Source organism: Moschus berezovskii, chromosome 4 (genome assembly GCF_049115385.1).
Source record: "Moschus berezovskii isolate FMDL1 chromosome 4, NW_MosBer_1.0, whole genome shotgun sequence".
Taxonomy (NCBI): domain Eukaryota; kingdom Metazoa; phylum Chordata; class Mammalia; order Artiodactyla; family Moschidae; genus Moschus; species Moschus berezovskii.
Window position 1 is genome coordinate 14167618 of NC_142463.1, and position 21260 is coordinate 14188877.

General features: G+C 55.0%; 1 protein-coding gene across 1 annotated transcript in view; it reads left to right on the forward strand.

Moving 5' to 3' along the window:
- Window positions 1-17139, forward strand: part of LOC129541464 (bone morphogenetic protein 8B-like) — a 43202-nt gene extending 26063 nt beyond the window's left edge. The window contains exons 4-7 of the mRNA XM_055403385.2: window positions 11305-11505; window positions 12209-12288; window positions 12792-12902; window positions 16736-17139. Coding sequence (XP_055259360.2) covers window positions 11305-11505; window positions 12209-12288; window positions 12792-12902; window positions 16736-16885 — 542 coding nt within the window. The 3' untranslated portion in view covers window positions 16886-17139. The remainder of the gene's footprint in view (window positions 1-11304; window positions 11506-12208; window positions 12289-12791; window positions 12903-16735) is intronic.
- Window positions 17140-21260: the final 4121 nt, after the last annotated feature.

The following is a 21260-nucleotide window of genomic DNA, read 5'->3' on the forward strand; positions in this document are numbered from 1 at the left end:
CCTGCATTGCAGATGGATGCTTTACCAACTGAGCTATCAGGGAAGCTGAGGGTTAACATAGAACTTCAAATTGATTCCCATAAGTAGGGGAAACAGGAGGCAGTAAACAGTTGGTAGCGTGGTGGGTGCAGGGTGGCTAGAACAACGGCTAATGCAGTCTGCTCAGCCAGTGGGAGAGCTAGGTTGGCCCGAGAGGAGTTTCCAGTTTTGAATTAGCATGTCCTCACTTTCACTTTCTTCCCTCCCTCTTGTAGAACAGGTTTTCCCTTTAGTTGCTGTTACCATGATGCAGCAGCCTCTGCCTTCTCCTCCTGATACAGTAGCATAAATGCTTCTCCATCAGGATCTCATCATTTTTACATGCTCTTTCACAAAACAATTGTAATGCAAGACTGTATAATAATTAGGTGAGCCATTCAAGGGTCATTGCTCTCCTGGTCCTAATGTAATGGGGCCACATGCTATTTTTTTTAATTTAATTTTTTTAATTTTTATTTTTAAAAATTTTTTGGCTTCACTGGGTCTTCATTGCTGCACATGGGCTTTCTCTAGCTGTGGCCAGCAGGGGCTTTCATTGTTGCAGGCACAGGCTCTAGAGCACACAGGCTTCAGTAGTTGTGGTGCAGGCTCAAGAGTGTTGCTGCAAAGCATGTGGGATCTTCCTGGACAGGTATTAAACCTGTGTACTCTGCATTAGCAGGCAGATTCCCAACCACTGGACCATCAAGGAAGTCCCAGGACCACACACTATTCCAGAAGAATAGCATCTCTTCCTTAGTCATAGGCCCACAGCTATGTTTTTACCCATTTATTTAAGATACACTCCAAAGGGCTTTCCTTAGGGACAGATGTATTTCCCACGTTTATAAGTTCAAGAATAACAAAACATGGACATCCTTGGTGGTCCAACGGCTAAGAATCAGCCTGGCAATGCAGGGGACATGGGTCCTGTGCACCTAGAGCCTGTGCTCTGCAACGGGAGAAGCCATTGCAATGAGAAGCTCGTGTACTGCAACAAAGAGTAAGCCCTGCTCACCACAGTGGAGAAAGCCCACGTGCAGCAGCAAAGACCCAGTGCAGCCAGAAATAGAAATAAATTAGTAAATAATGACGTTTAAAAATAAATTTAAAAAAAAGAACAAAAAAACACAAGCAAACTCCAGTACCAAAACCACAAAGAGATTCCATCCTGAATGACTGCCAAAGAAAACCCAGTGAACTGGTTCACAACAGGAAGAGTCCAACAATTTCCCTCTCCAACAGGATATCCCAATCAAATGAAAAATTGGCTTTCCCCTTAAAGGAAAAAGTCTTAACTGAGAGGAGAAAACCTTCATGGCTGCATACGGTATAGGGAACCTGCTGGCTCCCACATGTCAGTTCCTTGCTCCAACTGCCATGCACTGGGGCAGCCAGGGCCACTTCAGGGAATTTTGAAGGGGAAGAACCTCAGGACAAGTGGTCCCAGCAGCTCCTAAGGCCTTACCGGAAAATTCCCCACCTGGGGCCAGCTAGCCACAAGCATCAAGGCTCCTGGCTGGCTTACCAAAATTTGTTACTGAGCCCAAGTTAGTTCTGCTTACCAAATGTCAGGCCAGTAAATTGGGAGACAAGTTGTTGGGACAGGGAAGAACGACTTTAATCAAAAAGCTAGCAGACCAAGAAGATGGCAAGCTAGTGTCCTAGAAAAAAAACAACTATCTTGTCCCAGTCCGAATTTGGGCTCCTTTTATAAACAGGAAGGGGAGTGGGCGGGGCCTACTTCAGTGCTGACCAATGACATAGTGGAGCTACTAATGGTAGCTCCTTGAGTTGCTCCCTTGTGGGTGGGGCCCACTGCAGTGCCGACAAAGGGCTGAGCAGGGCTGACTAGGTTGTGCCTGCCCTACCCCTATTAGAGAACACCTGGAGTCTACAGTAAGGCACTGTTTTACTAGAACCATGAAAATCTGCGTGAATGTGAATTTTTTGTGATCAGGAGAAATGCTGTCTGAATGAAAGGGGTTTCCCTTTGGCCCTCTGACTTTTTTTCTAGGGCCTTTCATTTTGTCACTCTTTTACTTGTAGCCTCACCTCCTCTGCCGCCCACATTTCTCCTTCTTGTAGCTAAATGGATGTCTCTAGAAGGGAAAAAGACTGTCTAGGCAGCTAGTAAACTGGTCACAGGGGCAACTGAAGGGGATGAGACTGTGGGTGCTAACATTCCTCAGGGAACTCTCCTCTGAATAAACAGTCTGCCTGTGTGTGGCCAAAGGCTGCCACTTAGGTAGGAGCGTTGTAGCCACGTGTTCCTGGAAACAAACTCACTCAGAAGGACAGTGCAGATAGTGGAGTGCAGTTTATCACACCGGCGGGCCCAAGGCAGAGTCTCCTCTGAGCCAAGGACCCCGACCAGCATTTGTGAAAATCTTTTATACCCCATGTGTACGTGTCCGAACCCACCACTCCAAATTCCTTGAGACTTACATAAACAAAGGAAAGGTAAATAAAATCCCAATAACCCCATCATTCATGTGTGATGTGCTCAAACAGTTAAATAATTGGCCAATAATCAATAAGCCCAAGGTTACACTCCAATAGGTATGGGAAAATGTATGGCCTGTCTGGAGGAGGTCTTATCCTTCTGTTGTCGTTTCCATAGGCACTAAACACAGAGTTCAGAGTCCATTGGAGAGGTGGCCGAGCATGATCAGCATGAACAGGCCTAAGATGGAATCCAGGCCCTATGAATTCCCTCTTCATTCCCCCCTCTTGATGCTCCTTGTTTCCATAACAAGCATCATTCATTGAGATATATTGTACCCTAGCCCTCCGGCCACCCACATGAGAGAACGCTATCAACCTCGAACTCTGGGTTACAAAATTCACAAGACATTGTAAGAAGCAGGGCCCACAAAGCAGTGTGATTAGAATGATTATGACAACAGTAACAATAGTTTCCATCAGTCTCCCTTTACCCAGGACAGGACCAAAGTCCAAAAGGAAGATTATCATCAGACATAGCTCTTACTTGACCTTTCATGTCATCTAGGGTGGCTGATATATTGCCAGATAAATCAGGAATATATACACAACATTCAGCGTTAATTATAGCACAGGTCCCTCCTTGTGCTGAAACTATGGTTAGTCTCAAGATGATACCAGCAAGTCCTTGTAGCAGCAGTTGTTTGTAGAGCTTCACCTCTTTTTCTTCTTTAAGATGATCTTGGTTTCACGGGGATCAGTGGGGTCTTTTTGTGTAGTCCACTCGGCGTCTTCTGGGTCTGCGTGGTATGCTCTCTTCACCCTCATGTGGCGGATCCAGGGAGTGACACCTGCAACTTTAACTGCCATAGGGCTGGTTAGAACAACAGTATACAGACCCTTCCAGTGTGGGGCCAAGGAGTCGTGTTTCCAGTCCTTGACCACACCTGATCCCCGGGCACAAATTCCTGAATCTGTTCCCCAAAGGGGAACGGCACCCTTTCTTGTACAAACTTAGTTACCTGATTTATTACCTTACCCAGTTCCATCTGCTGTGAAATCCCATCTCCCCTTACCTGAGGCAAATTTGTTGACATCTGTTTTATTATGGAAGGGGGCCTCCCATACACAATTTCATATGGAGAATAGCCTTGGGACCGTGGGGTCATCCTGAGTCTGAGCAAAGCCATCGGAAGCAAGTCCACTCAGGAGCAGTCTCTATGATCCACTCGGAGAGTCTCTTTAAGTGTCCGGTTGGTTCATTCCACCATCTCAGAACTCTGGGCCATGACCAGCAGGTAACGGTAGTGTCGGTGAGGTTTCATTTCAGTGAAGTCCACTCCCAGGTGTTCAAAGGGCAGCGTGCCTTTCAGCTGAATCTCCAGAGGTTTTCGTCTGTGTCGAGAGGCAGCATTAACCTGTGAGCAGGCAGCATGGCCTAGGTGGGTCGCTTGGTGTGGTTGGCTTACCAGAGTGTGTGCCAGCTCCTCCGGTACCAGTAATTTCACTTTGGCTAACCTGACAGCCATTGTCTTTGTTTTATCAGGCTAGTGCCATCAGTATATAGGACCCAATTAGGGTCTGCAACCTTGTGTCCTTCTTTAAAACAAACCCCAGATACGTTACCTCCTCCTTGCAGATCTGTGTCTTCTTCGACACCCGGTAACCTGCTTCCATCAGCAGTTGGAGCAGTGTTTCTGTCCCTTCCCAGCATTTTTTCTTGGTCTTGGCAGCCAGCAGCAGGTCATTCACGTATTGTAGGAGCCAACATCTGTACTTTTACAGGTGGAATGAGTCCAGGTCAGAAGTCAAGGCTTCCCCAAAGATGGTTGGGGAATTCTTAAACCCTTTGGGGGAGTCCAGGTGAGCTGTTGTTTGGTGCCCCCGACTGGATCTTCCCATTCAAAGGCAAAGATGGGCTGTGAAGCTGGGGCGAGGCATATGCAGAAGAAGGCATCCTTGAGATCTAGTATAAACTTTAGTCCTCGGAGGGAGGAGGCCAAGTAAGGTATAGGGGTTTGGAACAGTGGGGTGTAAAGTCACAGTAGCCTGGTTGACTAGCCTGAGATCCTGTCCAGGCTTATAGTCCTGTCCTCCTTCCTTTTTGACTGGCAGGATTGGCGTATTCCAAGCCGACCGGCACTCTACCAGAACACCCGCTTGTTTCAATCTATTGATGTGGGGTAGTATGCCAGCCCAGGCCTCTATTTAGCCAGCCTGGTGGGACAGGGGCGGGGGTTGTCTTCTGCCCAGACCTCAGGGAAGAATTGAGTTAGCTCTCTCTCATGCTCTTCTGGCCCACCTGGTTCTTCCTTCGGAGGCTCATGCACCCTCCACTCATCTTAGGGTGCTATTGAGAGAGAGAGCAAATAAATCAGAGTGTCCATCCGGAAGGTGGGCCTCTCATCCGGGGAGAAAGTCACTTGTGCTCCTAGTATGGAGAGCAAGTCTCTTCCCAGCAGGGTTACTGGGCACTCAAGAATGTTTGGTCCCCCACTTTTAAGGTTACCATGGGTTCTCGGGGACATAATATCTCTGAGTCCCGGCAGCCCTATTTAATTTCCAAGTCAGCAAGCCCCACAACTGCGGGAGCTTCCTTCTCCTTCCTTGCCTTAGAGCATTCATTCTTTCAGTGGCCAAAACCTCGGCACCGGGCACACTGGTTTGGCTGTAACGGGGCCCGGGGCCTCCGTTGGGACCAATTGAAGAACTGTCCTGTCCCTGGGGCAGAGGAGGTTTTCCGGAGGGCTGGAGATAGACTTTCCCAGAGCAGCACCTAGCGTTGTAAATCTCTTGTCTGTTCTCTTTTGTTCCCTCCGCGCTCTCTGGCAGAGCGCAGTCTCTGCTTAATTCCAACGTCTCCCTCCCCTTCTTGTCAGTACTCACCGGGAGGGGAGAGGCGGGTATAGCTTGGGCGGTTAGGCTGGAGCCGGATCCTGGAAGTGCTGGCCAGAGGCTTCTGTCACCGGGATTGGAGCCTGCCAAGGTGGCGGCTCTATGACCTTGGGAGAGCTGGCGGAGGAGCAGCGGCTGCTGCAGGACTTCACCTGGCCCTGGATCGGGCATTAAGGCGGCCTTCGGTCCTGGTGGAGCACTGGGAGGCAGGCGCGTCATTGTCCAGTATGGGGGAGGCGGAAGGTCATCCCCATCCAAATCCTGTAGAATTTCCTTTTTTATCTTCAGTCAATTTTTGTGCCATTAATATTTTTCCCTTTCCCTTCTGGATATAGAACCTTGTCTGAGTAGGAGGGTCTTGAGCTAACCCTAGCCGTGAGTCAGTATGTGGATATTGATCCGGGTGTCCTGGCTCTCCTGTGACTACTGTATAGACTGCTTCTACTATTTTTAAGTTCATGGTGTTTTCTGGTGGCCATCCTACTGCCATAGGTGGCTTCAACCTCACAGAGTCTGTGGAAGCGGTTAGGTGTCATCTTCATCCCATAGTCTCCTCCATATCCCTTCTTTAAATTTTTAATCATGCACTCCAATAACAGTTGCCTCAGACTCACTTCCCCTATCTTGCTTACCTTCTCAGACCTTCTACTTTTCCTTTTCGTTCTGTCTACAAAGTTCTTGGTACCCTATGTACTTCTGATATTCCCACTCAATGAAACACGTAAGTTGCCATTCCACCTCCTTCCTAATTGGGGTGAGAAGAGCCTTACCTGCCAGATCCCAGAGGGAGAAGGGGGATCGGCGTGTCTTCAGCTGCCAGTGGCACAGCCGAACCAGAACACCACATGGACCAAGACTGTTTCTCCCTTAACTTTTAAAGTCCGTTCTGCCTTCGTGGGCTTGATCAGTTGCAGATGAAAACACACATGGGTTAAATATCCCACATCCCAGGCCGTCTTCAGAAAAGCCAATTCGTATTCACTTATGTATCCCCCGCCTTCTAGCCTGACAATTCCAAGGGGGTCAAGAGTTTCACAGCAGATGGGACACCTCCTTGAGGAGGGCAGAATATGAGCACACAAGGACCAAGTTTCTTCTCCTAACAATCCCCTGGCGATTGCTTGGTAATAATTTTCTCTAAGACAGCATGGACACCACCTCCTAAATGACATTCACAAATTTCCTTCCTAAGCCCTAACACGCTCGTCAACCGGGGTACCAAGCAGTTGCCGCCTGTCTATTCCAGGCTCCTGTGGGTCCCCGCTCCTTCTAGTCCCTCCCAGGGGGGTGATCAGGCCCCCTCTTCCCCCCTGACGGGTGGGTTCCTCCTCACCTGAGAGCTCAGTTCCCTTGCTGCCGTTCACTACCTGCCAAAGCGAAGAATCAGGCATTGAAAGGCTGAATTCTTCCAGAGGGGCGAGGCACCTCCCCCGCTCTAGGAGATTCAAGCTACAAAGCCTCGGGGTGGCCTCAAATGAGACCTGTCTCCTCAAAGTGAGGAGTTTCCCAGCCAATGCACCAAATTTTGTAGCTACGCGTTCTGGGAAACAAACTCACTCAGAAGGACAGTGCAGATAGTGGAGTGCAGTTTATTACACTGGCGAGCCCAAGGCAGAGTCTCCTCTGAGCCAAGGACCCCGACCAGCATTTGTGAAAATCTTTTATACCCCACGTGTACATGTCCAAACCCACCACTCCAAATTCCTTGGGACTTACATAAACAAAGGAAGGGTAAATACAATCCCAATAACCCCATCATTCACGTGTTATGTGCTCAACAGTTAAACAATTGGCCAATAATCAATAAGCCTGAGGTTACACTCCAATAGGTACGGAAAAATGTCTGGAGGGGGTCTTATCCTTCTGTTGTCGTTCCCATAGTCACTAAACACAGAGTTCAGAGTCCATTGGAGAGGTAGCATGATCAGCATGAACAGGCCTAAGATGGAGTCCAGGCCCTACGAATTCCCTCTTCAGGAGGGGTTCTAGAAACCTGACCGATGGACTTGAGTGGGTTTTCTCATCACAAATCACAGTGTTCCTCTGTTGTCCTGATCAGACACTGGACCCTACCATTCTGTCACGGAGCCTAAACCAGCCTTTTGTTCTTACTCCCTTGAAACCCAAGACGGGCAGAGAGGTACTCCATCCTGAATCCACAGTCTCACAAACTAAACAGAAAAAAAAAAAAGTGTGTGTGTGTGTGTGTGTAGGGTTCAAACTCAGGCCTGCTGTGGAACTCACACTTTCTCAGTGAGGCCCTAGGGCTGCACACACCAAACAGGATCTCATGGGTAAGAACACGAAGCTCCAGCTGGTGAAGGAAGGCCTTTCGAAGACCCCTCCCTGGAGCCTCACCCTGGCAGGAGGCCCAGATCCTGGGTGGATGGTGCAGCACCTTCCGGGGCTTCTGGAGACGAGGACTTGACGTGCCCTGGGTGTCAGGAGAAGTCTTCTAGCAGCAGCCGGGACAGGCAGAGGTTTCCAGAAGCAGAGGCGTGAGAGGGCTGTTCAACAGTAGAAAGAAGGAAGAGCACTGAGTTCCTAGTTCTCCTGGTGAGGAAACAGCCTGCGGGACAAAAGCCCTCCTGGTCACAGCTGGTTTCCCTCCAAGGGTCCCCAGGCATCATGACTGTCCTTCAACGTGGACATCCATGACAGCAGGCTGAGAAGGGGGCAGGGGCTGCAGGGAGGGTCAGGTGGCACCCAGGGCAGAAAGAGGCCTTGGGGAAGGATGGGAGTGACCTTGGCCTGGCCCAGGGGGAGGGGGATGAGTCCCCAGGGATGGGACGGTCAGGGGAGCAGCCATGACACCCAGGCCCTGATGGGGAGGACTCAGAAATGGGGGGAGGCTGGACGTGTCAGGGGCCTGCCTGGCCCAGAAGAGCAGCATCTTCATCTGTGCCTGCAGTGGGGGAGAGAAGGCCACAGTGTGGCCCCCATCTCCAGGCATGGCCACACACCCTCGTCCCCTGCAAAGGGACAGCGTGCCTGCCAGCACCCTCACAGCTCAGGTCTAGAGCAGGGACTCAGCCCCAGAGGCTCCTGGAGTTCCCACTCTGCTTTCTGGAAAGGGTCCTGCCAAAGCCAGGCAGCCTGGGCGCCACCACCTGGACAGTCCAGGCCTGCCCTGTGACCCCACCTCTCTGCGCCCTGGTGACCCCAATACCAGACAGTTGCACAAATAAAAGCCTACAGTGGGCCCAGCCTTGGGTCACCCAAGGTCTCCCTGGCCCGTCTGGACAGGGCTCTCCAGGGACTCACAGGACAGGGGGCTGCACACACAGGCCTGGAGGGTTGCTGGGCCGAGGCCACCCCACATGTCTGCTGGGCATGGAGCTCCACTCCAGTGCTGCGTGGACGACAGCCATCAGCCTGCCTATGTCACTCCTTGGCCACCTCCTAGTGCCCTCGGGGCCTTTCCCTCTGGGGAGGGGCTGCTGTGGGTCTTGTGACTTCGCCTCCTCACAGGTCGGCTCTTCCTGTGACCCTCACTTGTTGTGACCCAAACTCCCCGAATGGCTTCTCCCTGGGCCCCTTCAGTGTCAGCTCCTGTCTCAGCAGAGTCATCTCTGTTGAGCCCTCTGATGGGCCCAGTGCATGTTGTGGCAGGTGATGTCATAGGTCAAAGTTAGTCTGTGGTTGATTAGTTGTTCAGTCAACTCTGGCCCCTGGACTTGGGGCTAAACCACAGACGTTTAAGGACTGACCTTTGAGCCAGGCTGTGCTTGGGTCAGTCAATGTCCTTGACTTCTAGTGTACAGTGGAGGATGATGAGACTCGCTAATGGAACACATTTTTTCATGTATGTGTATATATGTACACTCACCATATCAATGCGCACGTGCTTACACATCCATACCCTTGCATGTGTATATATGGCTGTGCATCACCGTTTCAACACTGGGGTGAAATGTACATGGAAGTGGGATGCTGCTGCTGCTGCTGAGTCACTTCAGTCGTGTCCGACTCTGTGTGACCCCATAGACGGAAGCCCACCAGGCTCCCCCGTCCCTGGGATTCTCCAGGCAAGAACACTGGAGTGGGTTGCCATTTCCTTCTCCAATGTGTGAAAGTGAAAAGTGAAAGTGAAGTCGCTCAGTCATGTCCGACCCTTAGCGACCCCACGGACTGCAGCCCACCAGGCTCCTCCATCCATGGGATTTTCTAGGCAAGAGGACTGGGTCCTGTATTTTAGGAAACATAACCTGAAACTGCAATACTTTGGCCACCTCATGCGACGAGTTGACTCACTGGAAAAGACTCTGATGCTGGGAAAGGTTGGGGGTGGGAGGAGACGGGGACGACAGAGAATGAGATGGCTGGATGGCATCACCGACTCTGTGGACATGAGTTTGAGTGAACTCCGGGAGTTGGTGATGGACAGGGAGGCCTGGCCTGCTGTGATTCATGGGGTCGCGGAGAGTCGGACACGACTGAGCGACTGAACTGAACTGAACTGAACCTGTAGTCATGTCCCTGTTTTTAACATGACTACGTTATATTTCCTTTAAAAATCCCATAAGGAAAGAAATGAAGACATTCTGTCATATTCTTATCTTTATGATGAAAGCAGTAAATAACCTAAATGTCTAAAGATGAACTAATATCTAAATATTAAGCTATATCTTCTCAAGAAAGTGCAAGTAGTGAAAGTCACTCAGTCGTGTCTGACTCTTTGTGACCCCAAGGACTATACAGTCCATGGAATTCTCCAGGCAAGAATACTGGAATGAGTAGCTTTTCCCTTCTCCAAGGGATCTTCCTAACCCAGGGATCGAATCTGGGTCTCCTGTATTGCAGGTGGATTCTTTACCAGCTGAGCCACAAGGGAAGCCATTTGAAATATTCATAGTTAAGACTTAACAATGGAGAAAAAGTTGATGTGGAAAAGTTGGGAGTAAATACAGAATTCTTTGTTATGCTCACGATTTAAATTAACATATGAAAATATCCCAGGAAAATGAAAATGTGTTGGAGTAGGGGAGGGATTTATAGGTGATATTTTTTCTAAGTTTTTGTACAGTCATTACCTTGCTTTGACAAAAAACAAGAGGTCACTGGGAATATAAAGAGGTACAGGAATATAGTTTTATTGGTGGAGTTGACTTTTCCAGGGATAATCAGTGTCCTGCATCCTCAGGCTTTAAGCTGATATGAATAAAATTCCACTTTTACAAGGATCACTGCTTTGAGACTGAGGCCCCCAAGCATGTCTCTGCCCTCAGCCTTTTCTCTTTTTCCTCCTTTTTAAACCACAAACTTGATGGCTAAGGACATAAATGGACAAGAACTTGGGCTCTGGGATTAGATGCACGTGTTTAAACCCTGCTCTGGGACTTGGGGTAAATGTCCCCACCTGCTGAGCCTGGGGTCTCCTTTGGGGGCTTCAGGGGACGTGAACAGCCTGGTCCTGGGCGGTGCTCAGAAGAGCAAGCACTGAGTCCACCCCTTCCCCAGAGAGGGATCCCCAGAAAGGATGGGGTGGGAGCTGGAGCCCCAGGACAGAGGTGGGAACCTTGGTTCTGAGAGTCCCCGGCGGTGGGGCTCTGGGCCCTCACTCAGCAGCTCTGTTTCTGGTGAAATGATGGGTCCAGGGTCACCGTGAAGACCGGCTGAGAGCCTCTCGTGAACTGACTGAAAGCTGTAAAGCGCTGTTAGCGCCATAGACCCCTCAATCATCACTAATCCTGACCCTGGGCTCGCGAGCCCCTCCTCCACCCCGGAGACGCTCCCTCCCCGGCAGGGGGGTCGGGGGAGAGCAGGCAGGGAGGTTGAGGGGCTGGGGCCGGACTGGGGATTCGGGTCCTCAGAGGCCGAAACCCAGGCCCAGTGGGTCCCCCGAGGCCTCAGCCTCGAGCTCCGGGCCCGCCCACAGAGGGGTCCCCGCTGTGTCCCCCGCAGCGCCCGCCCTCGAGTGACCCCTCTCCGCTCTCTCCGTCTCAGGGCGCAGCGTGGATCCTGGCCTGGCCGGTCTGCTGGGGCGACAGGCCCCGCGCTCCAAACAGCCTTTCGTGGTCACCTTTTTCAGGGCGAGCCCCGGCCCGGGCCCCGCCCGAGCCCCTCGGGCAGCGAGGCCCCTGAAGAGGAGGCCGCCGAAAAGGACCAACGAGCTGCCGCCCCCGAACAAACTGCCGGGGAGCTTCGGTGAGCCGGGGAGGAGGCGGGGACGGAGCCCCTCTGGCCTCGGCGCGGGCAGGCCCACGGTCACCGCCGCCCTCCTGACTCCCTCTGCCCTGCCCCCTGCGGAGCGACCCCCACAGTCTCGGGGCTCTGAGCATCCCCCCTTGCTGCCCCCGCCGCCCCAAAGCCCTTCTCTGCCCTCGGGGGCGAGGCCTCTGTCAGGACCGGGGCCCCTGCCGCCCTCATGCTGCCCCGGGCGCCCTGCAGGCTCCAGGTGTTTGTGTGAAGGTCACCCCGCCAGGCCGAGCCCCGCAGGAGCAAGGCCACCGGGGCCCTTTCCTTCGGGAGCAGCCGTTGCTGCCTCAGTGGGAGCCACTTGTCCTGTGGAATGGGCGCGGCAGGAGAGGCCGAGGAGCGGGGTGACTCCCCGGGAAAGGAGGAGGGGCCGCCAGATGGCCAGGGCGCCCGGGGTTTTTACTGGATTATCAGGACCCCACAGGCTGAAAGTCAGGGGAGGCTGGACAGAGTGTGGGGTGACTGCAACCAGAGGGAGCCATCGAAAGTTCTTGAACTGGGTCATGGCACCAGCAGAGCTGCAGACATGGGCTTTAGGAGACCAAATGGGTTAGTTTCCCAGCATTTACTATTGAACAAACGTGCGCGTCACGGCGCCCCCCGCCCTGGGAACAGCAGCCCAGCAAAGCCCGTGACCCTCCTATCCCTGCAGACGATGTCCATGGCTCCCACGGCCGGCAGGTGTGCCGTCGGCACGAGCTGTACGTGAGCTTCCAGGACCTGGGCTGGCTGGTGAGTTCCGACTCTCCTCCTTTCCTAAACGACCTTCCCCACCTGGAGACCGCAAGTGTGTCCCAGAGGAGGCAGACCCCCGGAGGACTTTGATTGTCTTTATTTTCCTCCGTTTTCCAAGTTCTCTGAAGGGAGAAGTGAAAAGTGCTGTTTTGTAAAGCCATGAATATGGAGACTGAGCCTTCAGCCATAAAGTGTCAGAGCTGCAGCAGGAAAGCTGAGGCCAGGGTGGGCAGTACCTCTGGGGGGCTGTGAGTGGGGGCGGCCAGGGAGGACGTGGCTGCGCGCTGATGGCGCGTGAAGGGGACAGAGCTCATGCCCAGTTCTGTCCACCGAGGGACTTCGGTGGATGTCTGGCCTGGGGGCGGGGTGCCACTCTGCCCTGGGAGGTGTCCTGAGGCTGAGGGATGGAGAGGGCAGCCCTGAGTCGTGCTGTGACAGGTGCTGGATGAAGGGCTGGGAGGGCATGTGGATGGGACTCACCTTCTCCCATTACCCCCCAGGACTGGGTCATTGCCCCCCAAGGCTACTCAGCTTATTACTGTGAAGGGGAGTGCTCCTTCCCGCTGGACTCCTGCATGAACGCCACCAACCACGCCATCCTGCAGTCTCTGGTCAGTACCGCGCCCTCCTGCCTGGACACCTGGGGAAGGGGTTCGCCCTGGGGAGGGGGGCATGCAGCCAGGAGGTGACGGTGGACTGCTGTGTCAGGGAGCCTTCTTCACATGGAAACCTTCCTGCCTGCACGTGCAGTGAAATCCCACAGCCGTACAGAGACGGGTCCCTGTGTGGCCACTCTGTGCGGGGACTCTGCCTCCCATGCACCTGAACAGCGTGCAGCAGGCTCTTGCTGACTGGTGTACACACATACACACGTGTGCACTCCACACGCACATGGGGGCATTCACATCCACTGGGTGGGCCTGCCCGCTGTGGCCAGAGGCACAGCACCCTCATGACAGGTGGGCATCCACACGACTACCCGTGCACCAAGCACACACGTGCAGCACATTCACTGCCGAGTTTGGCCTCCTGTGGGACACACACCCTGGGGGTCGGGCTGAGTTACACACGTGGAGGTTCTGTCCTCTCTTCCTGCACAAGAGTCACGGGCTGCCATGCGCCCTTCTGGCTTCGGCTTCCCCTCCCACTCCTCTCCTGTTGCTTTTCCTTCTGGGTCCCTCTCTCTGTGTTTTGCAGATCTTAGGACTGCCGATGCCCTGGTGTCTGGGGCAACTTTAAATGCTGGACGTTTCCAGTAGGAACGTGGTTGAGGCTGCCTATTGCTAAGTGTTTGCAGTGGGTTTTGTGTATGTGTGCTGAGGCTTATTTCTAGAACGTTGATCTGGGCACTCTAGTTAGAGGCTGTTCAAGGTGTTGCCAGAGTAACAGTGAGTGAGTTAAGAAAGCAGCTTGGACCCCCGATAATGCCTCCTGTTCCAGTGGTCACGTGGGGTTTGCTGGACACCGCTCCCCAGGAGCCACCTTCCTTGCAGAATCTCTGGGGTGATGAGCCATGTGTGGGCTTCCCTCTGCCCTGTGAGGGGGGCACAGGGTGATGCGGCACTGCCCCTCCCAGGTCCGGTCCCCTGGCTCTGCAGCAGCCCCGCCCCTCAGTCCCCGAGCTGTGAGTCAGCAGGAGGGAGCACTAGCTCTGTGTTAGGTGGCTGCCCTCTGGGAGGCTGTCAGTGAGCACGAGAAGAAAGGAACAGCCAACACGATGGGTCCCCTGAGGAGGGGAAGACTGGGGTGAGCCGGGTGGGCTCAAGGACCCTGTCTTGGAGGGAAAGAGGATGGAGGGAGGTGATGGTGGGCTGGGCAGGGCCTGTCCCAGGGTCCCTCCTAAGGTGGCAGGTGGTGGATTTAATTCCCAGTAAACTGAGGAGTTGCAGCAGGTTTCAGAGAAGCAGGGCCTGATCTGGGCACTCTCTGGAAGCACCTCTGGCAGCTGCAGGAGGACAGACCGTGGGGTAGAGGGTGGAGGAGGCAGGGAGGAGTGAGGAGCTGCTGCGGTCCCGACAGGAGGACCCGGCACTGGTGGGTGAGACGTGGATGGTGGAGGCAGGAGGGCAGGAGCCCAGGCCTCCAGGTGAGACCCTCCCCCAGGACAAGGAGGGAGCAGCGAAGGTGCTGGGTGGAAGAACGGATTGGAGGGAATCCATGGTTCTGCTCCCACCCCCGTGTGTATGAGGCCTTGCAGGACCCTATGTGAGAAGTTGCGGGGGTGCAAATCTGGAGTCTCCCAAGTCGTGAGTGCAGAAGAGATTTTCTGGGGGAAGAGTAGAGGTGAGAGGTGGGTGAGGAAGAGGAGCCTGGGTGGGAGGGAGGGGGTGAGATGGTGGTTGGGGTGTCCTGGGGCCGAAGAGGAGGAAGTGGGTCCCTCCAGCCTCACCCCCCACATTCCCCTTGCAGCAGCCAGAGGGTCGCACTAAAGCACAAATGTGACCACCTCCTTCTGGGCCAGGAAACCCCCCATGGCATCCCTTATCCCTGGGGAGAAGTCTGAGCCTTTGGCCTGTGACTCGGGGCCCCTCACTGGCCTACCCACCTCCCCAACCTCTCCCAGCCCACGTCCCAATGCCCTCACCTCCCTGCCTTTCCTACCTCCCTCTTTTGCCCTGGAGTATCCTTGTTTACCCTGGGCCAGGCCAGCTCCTGCTCACCCTGCTGCCTTGTCTCTGGGTCCTTCCCAGCCAGCATCAGTCTCCAGCACTCATGCTCCCAGAGCAAGGACGACTGCTGTGACTATTGTGCTGTTCTCAGGGGTCCTGGGTGTTTGCTGGAATGTTCCCCTGTCTCTCTTCCTGTCCTGCTGAGGATGAAAGTGGGGACCACATCTGAGACATTTCTGTATTTTCCACCTGGGCAGGGCTGGCACAAGGCATGTGTCTGAAATACATTTGTGTTGGAAGGGAGAAAAGCACCATTATACCCATTTGGCAGAGGAGAAAACTGAGGTCCACAGAGGCATGACTTTTCCTGAAAGATGCACAGCCAATAAGTTCCAGAGCCTCCGATTCGGTCTGCCACGTGGCTCTAAAGTGACGTGAATGCAAAGGCACATCAGACTCCAGATCAGTCTCTTGGTACAGACAAAACAAAGGCTGTCCTCTCTGTCGATCACCTGGTGAAGCCTGGTCCAGGATGGACTTCCAGAACAGCTGCGCCCCTGTGGTGCTGTCCCAACCTAAGAAAAGCCCTCCAGGGTTTCGAGCCATGTAGAGCCTCACGGGTGGTGCAGGCAGGCAGTGTCGCCTGGTTTCTTTCACGTGGGCCTTTGAAAGCCAAGCCCAGCCACCCCAGGTGGAGACTGGGAAACTGGGGAGCAGTACCCCCACAGCCCAGTCTGGCCGGACATCCCCACAGAGGACTCTGGGCCCCAGGCCAGCCTGGTGCCTGGCTGACAGTCCTGGCAGCAGGCTGGATCCAAGCTGGGGCTCCCAGGACAAGGCTGGGCTCTGGGGACCAGGGGCCAGGGTGCCTACAGCCACCCCCACTTCAGATGGCTTAATCCAGGTCATGCTCAGCAGTCTCCCAGGAAGGCTGGGAGGTCCTAGTGGATGGACACAGGTTCCCTTTTCTCTCAGGCCCCGACTGAGTGGGGGTGCCTTCAGGGCCCATCCCTGTGGCAACCGGATGAGGAGTCCAGTACAAACTGCAGCTCATCCTGCCCAAGTCTCTGCGTAAATATTTGTGTGGAGGCTTCAGAAGCTCCCTCAGATGGGCTGTTTTTAGGGGTAGAGCTGTTTGCAGGAGGGTAGCAGGGACTCCCGATCCCCTCCCCCAGTTGGGTCCCAGCCTTGTGTGTGGCCTCAGCCAAGCAACTGTGCAGGTGACTCGGCCCCTGTGCCCCCATTGGTCATCCACCCAGAACAATCCCTGTCTGGAAGTTGTTACAAGGGTGGAGGTGTTTTTGAGAAACAACGGTGTCGGACACACCAAGGGTGAGCCTGGATGTCTGGGCATTGCGAGGTGTAACAGGGACCTTTACCGGCTCCCAGCCTGGAGGGGCAGACGGACCAGAAACAGCTCGTGGGGACAAGACACGATCAGGGATGTTATAGAAGCGATCAGGGAAGAAGGAGGGGCAGGGGGGAGGGGGAGGCAGTGTTGCAGCGGCGCCAGGCCGGCGCTGGCACAGGTGCGGGGCACCCGCAGGGTCAGGGTCCTCCCATCTGAGGGGAGGGGCTGTGGCAGGAGCCCCCGGTGCTCAGTCTGGGCCTGAGGGCAGTGGGCAGGGCGGGGGTCAAGGGGGCGGGGTCAAGGGGCGGGGCCGGGGCGGAGTTCACGCCAGCAAGTGCCCGGCTGGGCTGCGGGGTCCGGGGGAGATGGAGCTGGGAAGGGGCCGGCGGCGGAGCCCCGGGGGGCAGGAGCTGGGCGCCGGGCCGGGGGTCCCGGGAGGAGCCCGCGGTTCTCACGCCTCTGCCCGCCGCCCGCTCCGCGCCAGGTGCACCTGATGAAGCCGGACGCGGTCCCCAAGGCGTGCTGCGCGCCCACCAAGCTGAGCGCCACCTCCGTGCTCTACTACGACGGCAGCAACAACGTCATCCTGCGCAAGCACCGCAACATGGTGGTCCGCGCCTGCGGCTGCCACTGAGGCCTCGGGCAGGGACCCCCCTCCCCCAGCGCAGTCCCAGCTCGGGCAGGGACCCCCCAGCGCCGTCCCAGCTAGGGCAGGGACCCCCCCAGCGCCGTCGCAGCTCGGGCAGGGACCCCCCAGCAACGTCACAGCTCGGGCAGAGACCCCCCCAGCGCCGTCCCAGCTTGGGCAGGGACCCGCCAGCGCCGTCACAGCTTGGGCAGGGTGGCAGCGAGGGCCCCCCTCCCCTACCCACATCCTGCCAGGGGCTGGTCCTCTGCCCCCTGCCCTGGGATGTGTGGTAGCCTGTCCCACCCAACCCCACGTGGCTGATGCAGGCTGCGGTCAGCACAGAAGTCCCATCTTAGGACCTGTTCTTGGCCAGCCCTTTCCAACTGCATGGGACCCAGGATGGTCGGAGAGCACCTGGAGCCTGAGGCTAGCAGACAGGGGTTGCCCCACTCACCACCGGTCTGGGTGCCGGTCTGCCCCTTGCCGGCACAGCACAGTCAGAGGTGCACATGCTCTAGGTATAGTGTGTTAGTGGCTCCTGACTTGGTCTGTGGGCAGTTAGCGCATTGGGAAGGAACAGTGGGCCTTCTGCTTAGGGGTGAACCCAGTGGGGACATCTTCTGCCCAGGGAAGAGGTGTGACCCCCAGGGAAGCAATGAACCTTGGAGGCTTCCAGGTCCCTCCAGCTCTGTGTGTGGTGCTTTGCACTTACACATGGAATGAACTCTTAGCACAAACAAGGACTCAGCTGTAGGGAGGTCCAGGCTGATAGCACAGATATCACAGCTTAGCCCCTTGCCCACGGCCATCAGTCACCATCTTCCACGGACCCTGAACAGGGCCTCAAGGCCCTCAGCATGCGATTCCAGGTAGCCAGCACCCCTGAGTCCGGTGTACTGCTTTCTCTCTTGCCGCGCTGAGGGGCAATCCGATGCACACAGCACAGGGCCAGGGTGGGCACTGCGTCAGCCAGCGCCCAGAGGTAACAACAGGCTGATCACCCAAGTCAGCGTCACCCTGTGTGCCCTGGAGCCCCGTCCTGTTTCTTGGGGCCTGTGAGTCAAAGAAAAGGCCCCGGTGCCAGGGGAGTGACAGGCGGCAATTAGGCCGAGCTGGGTGGGGAGGTTCTCGGAAACCACTGTTCTCCTTGGAGCGGCCACCTGGAGTGTTTATTTGATTTCTGACTTGGTAAGCCTGTAATTTACCTGGTGGACCAGACAGAACCCAGCTGCCCGAACCCCAAAATATCATTAAAAGCAGATCCTGGGCCTGCCCCAACCCACAGGCCCAGGATGACACCCTTGGAGTTCACTCTGTGCCCTGAGGGGCTCCAGGAGCGCAGCAGGGGTGGAGGAGGGGGCTGGGCTGCGGGACAGCGGCCCCTCCGCCTGGACCTGGGAGGGGCTCCTGGAGCCCCAGTGCACAGGAAGGCACTGAGCTCCCTTTTGGCCTGGGGCTTTGACCTCAGGCTGGCAGCAAGAGGACCAAGTACCAGCGCAGATGTCAGTAGACCCATATTCTGGCTTCAGCTCAGTCACCAACCTGCCTGATGTCTGGGCAAATGCCCTTCCATTCAGGCTTCGATTTCCTGTCTCTGACATAAGGACATACATAGGGCTCACATCTCCAAAGGCCCTTCCGGCCGGAGAGTCCACCTACCACTCTGGGCCTCTCCTCTCCCAGAGCCAAGGTGTGGTTTCAGTGCTCAGTGGCCCTGGGACCTGAAGCCTGCTGTTTCAGGGCCTCACTCAGAGCTCTCTCCTCCCAACATCACGGGTAGTGGAGGCTTGGAAACGTTTGACAGATGTCGGGGTTAGGCTTCGTCATTGCCTAAGCATATAACCCGGTATGGTTTGAGGCACCAGGAACACTCATAAAGTGAATGTTTTGAAAGATGTGACTGCCCTGCCCACCGGAGGTGCGGAACATAAGGAACCCAGGGATCATGACACGACTCCCTTCTCGTGCAGCAAAGTCAGGAGTCCCGTGGCTGTGGCCTTCCTGACACTTCTAGCACCCTCAACCATCCACGTGGCCACCAAATGAAATCCAACAGAAAAAGGCTTCCAAGAAGGGAGGTAATTAAAGACAGAAAGCTGATGAGGTGGCAGTGCAGGTCACATTTAAGGCTGCGCACGAGAAGCATAAATAAGGGCCGTCAACTCGGGCCCACTGGCAGCAAAGTAAAAGATGACGGGGAGCGTGGGCACAAAGGAAGTGGCGCCAGGGGCCTGTGCCGCGGAGGGCACTGCTTTGTCCACCTCACCCTGTGCACATCCTCATGACTGTACAGCCAACCTGGCCCAGACACCAGCTCATCGGACAAAGCCCTATTCTTGTGTCTCTATGTAGGGAAGTGGGTGACATGCTTCAAAAAGTTCCCTACAATTTCATAGGAAAGGAGGCGATGACAGGAGAGGGTGGCTGTGGCAGCCAGCAGACCTGCCAACAACAAATCCTGGCTGTGCCTCGTGCTGATGGGACCACACGTGCACCCCGGAGCCGGCGACTTCCTCTCTGCAGAGTGAATGGGCTACGGGTTCTGCCCTGGTGGAGCCAGTGTGGGGATCAGGTCTGTCCTGAGCACTTGGCACCGATTCTGCACACGTGTGCTGAATGAACAGTATTATTAGTGGCCTTATTTTAAATGAACTTGCAAATTTGGGCCTCTCCTGAGTGCCTTCCTGTTAAAACCCAGTCCTCCCAGAATGTGTCCTTGGAGGTGCTACTGTACTTATTGGGCTTTTCCTTAAAAACTAGAAGCTTGGTAATCTCCTGGGTGAGGTGTGAACTTGCACACCATCCCCCTCCGGCTGTGGGGGGTCCCAGCTGGCAGTGACAGTTTGATCCTGTCTCTCCTGAGGACGGGGCAGCAGTGCACCCCCACCCCTCCTGTGGCCCTGCTCGCAAGTGCAGCTCAAGGGGAAACTTTCTGGGGTTTTTGTTCTTACTGGGAAGCCTTGAGCAAGCATTTGGCCCTCTTTTCTCATTTTCAAAAATATTACATGTGTCGGGGATGCTCTTGAAAATAAAAAACAATACAAACACATAATCTCACCACATGGAGACGACCATTGTTAATCATTCCAGTCATTTTTCCGTGGCACATATGTCTTTTTACATAATACGTGGGTTATTTTACAGTTAGGATCATACTCTATGCACTGCTTAGTGATCTGAATTATTCAATCTATGACATATTTTGAACATTTCTGTTATTAAATACTCCTTGGGAACATAATTTGCAGTAGCCTTCCATCCTTTTATTTCTGCCTTAGAAATTTTGTTACTCACAAACCAGGGCTCACTATTCCTTCCTCAGAGGGTGGTGTGGGGCCCCCAACCCTATCACCTGCAGCATTGGGAAGGAAGGAAGGTAGCAAGGGCATGGCCACCAGGCTGGCCAGTAGCTCAGAAAACCAGTCCTCTCTGCTGGGGCCACAGGCCAGCCTGCTCCCTGCCCACATGTCATCCCCAAGGCAAACCGTGCTGAGTCCGAGTGCTTCCCCTTGTCACCCGGACATCACACCAGCCCCGAGTGGCTGGCATTCTCCTGGCCTCACTGCTGTCTGTGTTGACAGCCACAGCTGACCGCCAGTGAGAAGGCGCCTATGTTAAGAAGTGAGGGTCCCCACTAGGATACTGTGGCAATGGGTCCCAGCCACAGCAGCGGCCCCAGCCAACCACAGAGGACAAAGCCCCACTTGAAAGCAGAGAGCCAGGCTAGCACTGGTGCCACGGGGAGGGCTAGAAGCTATCCCTCTGCAGGATCTGGCCTGGGGGCACTGGGGTCAGGGGCCAGCAGGCTACCCCACCCTCCTGACTCAACCTGATCGCCAAACCCAAAATGAGAACACAGGCTGAGGTAATGAGCCCAGCCCTGCAGTTTCTGAACATCCAGACTCGATCCAGACAATCACCAGCCGGCGGCAGGGAAGCAGGCGGCAGTCCTGGAGGAGGTTTCCAGTGATGGACTGATGGGGCTCAGCCTTGGTACATCTGAGTTGCTGTAAGGTGACCTGGCTGGCCAAACACAGGTGTAGGGTGAGAGGCTAGCCTAGAGCAGGTGACAAACCATGGCACCAGAGTTCAATTTCCAAGTGGGCCAGGGGCAGGGCAAGAACCATCTCTGGCTTCTTATGTCTCCCCAGCACCCAGCACAGGGCCTGGCAAAAGAAGGGCCCTGAACTCTGCCGTGATACAACTCTATTGGTCCAATGAATGCACAGCGCATGAACAGGTCACTGAGACAGACGACAGTGCGTGTTAGCCCAAGACCAGCAGGCGTGAGGGTAGGACTGGAGCCTGGCTCCTCTACCTGGCCTGCCTGCTAGCAGGTGAGACAGAGAAGACAAGAGGCGCTGCCGCCCTGCAGAGGTCA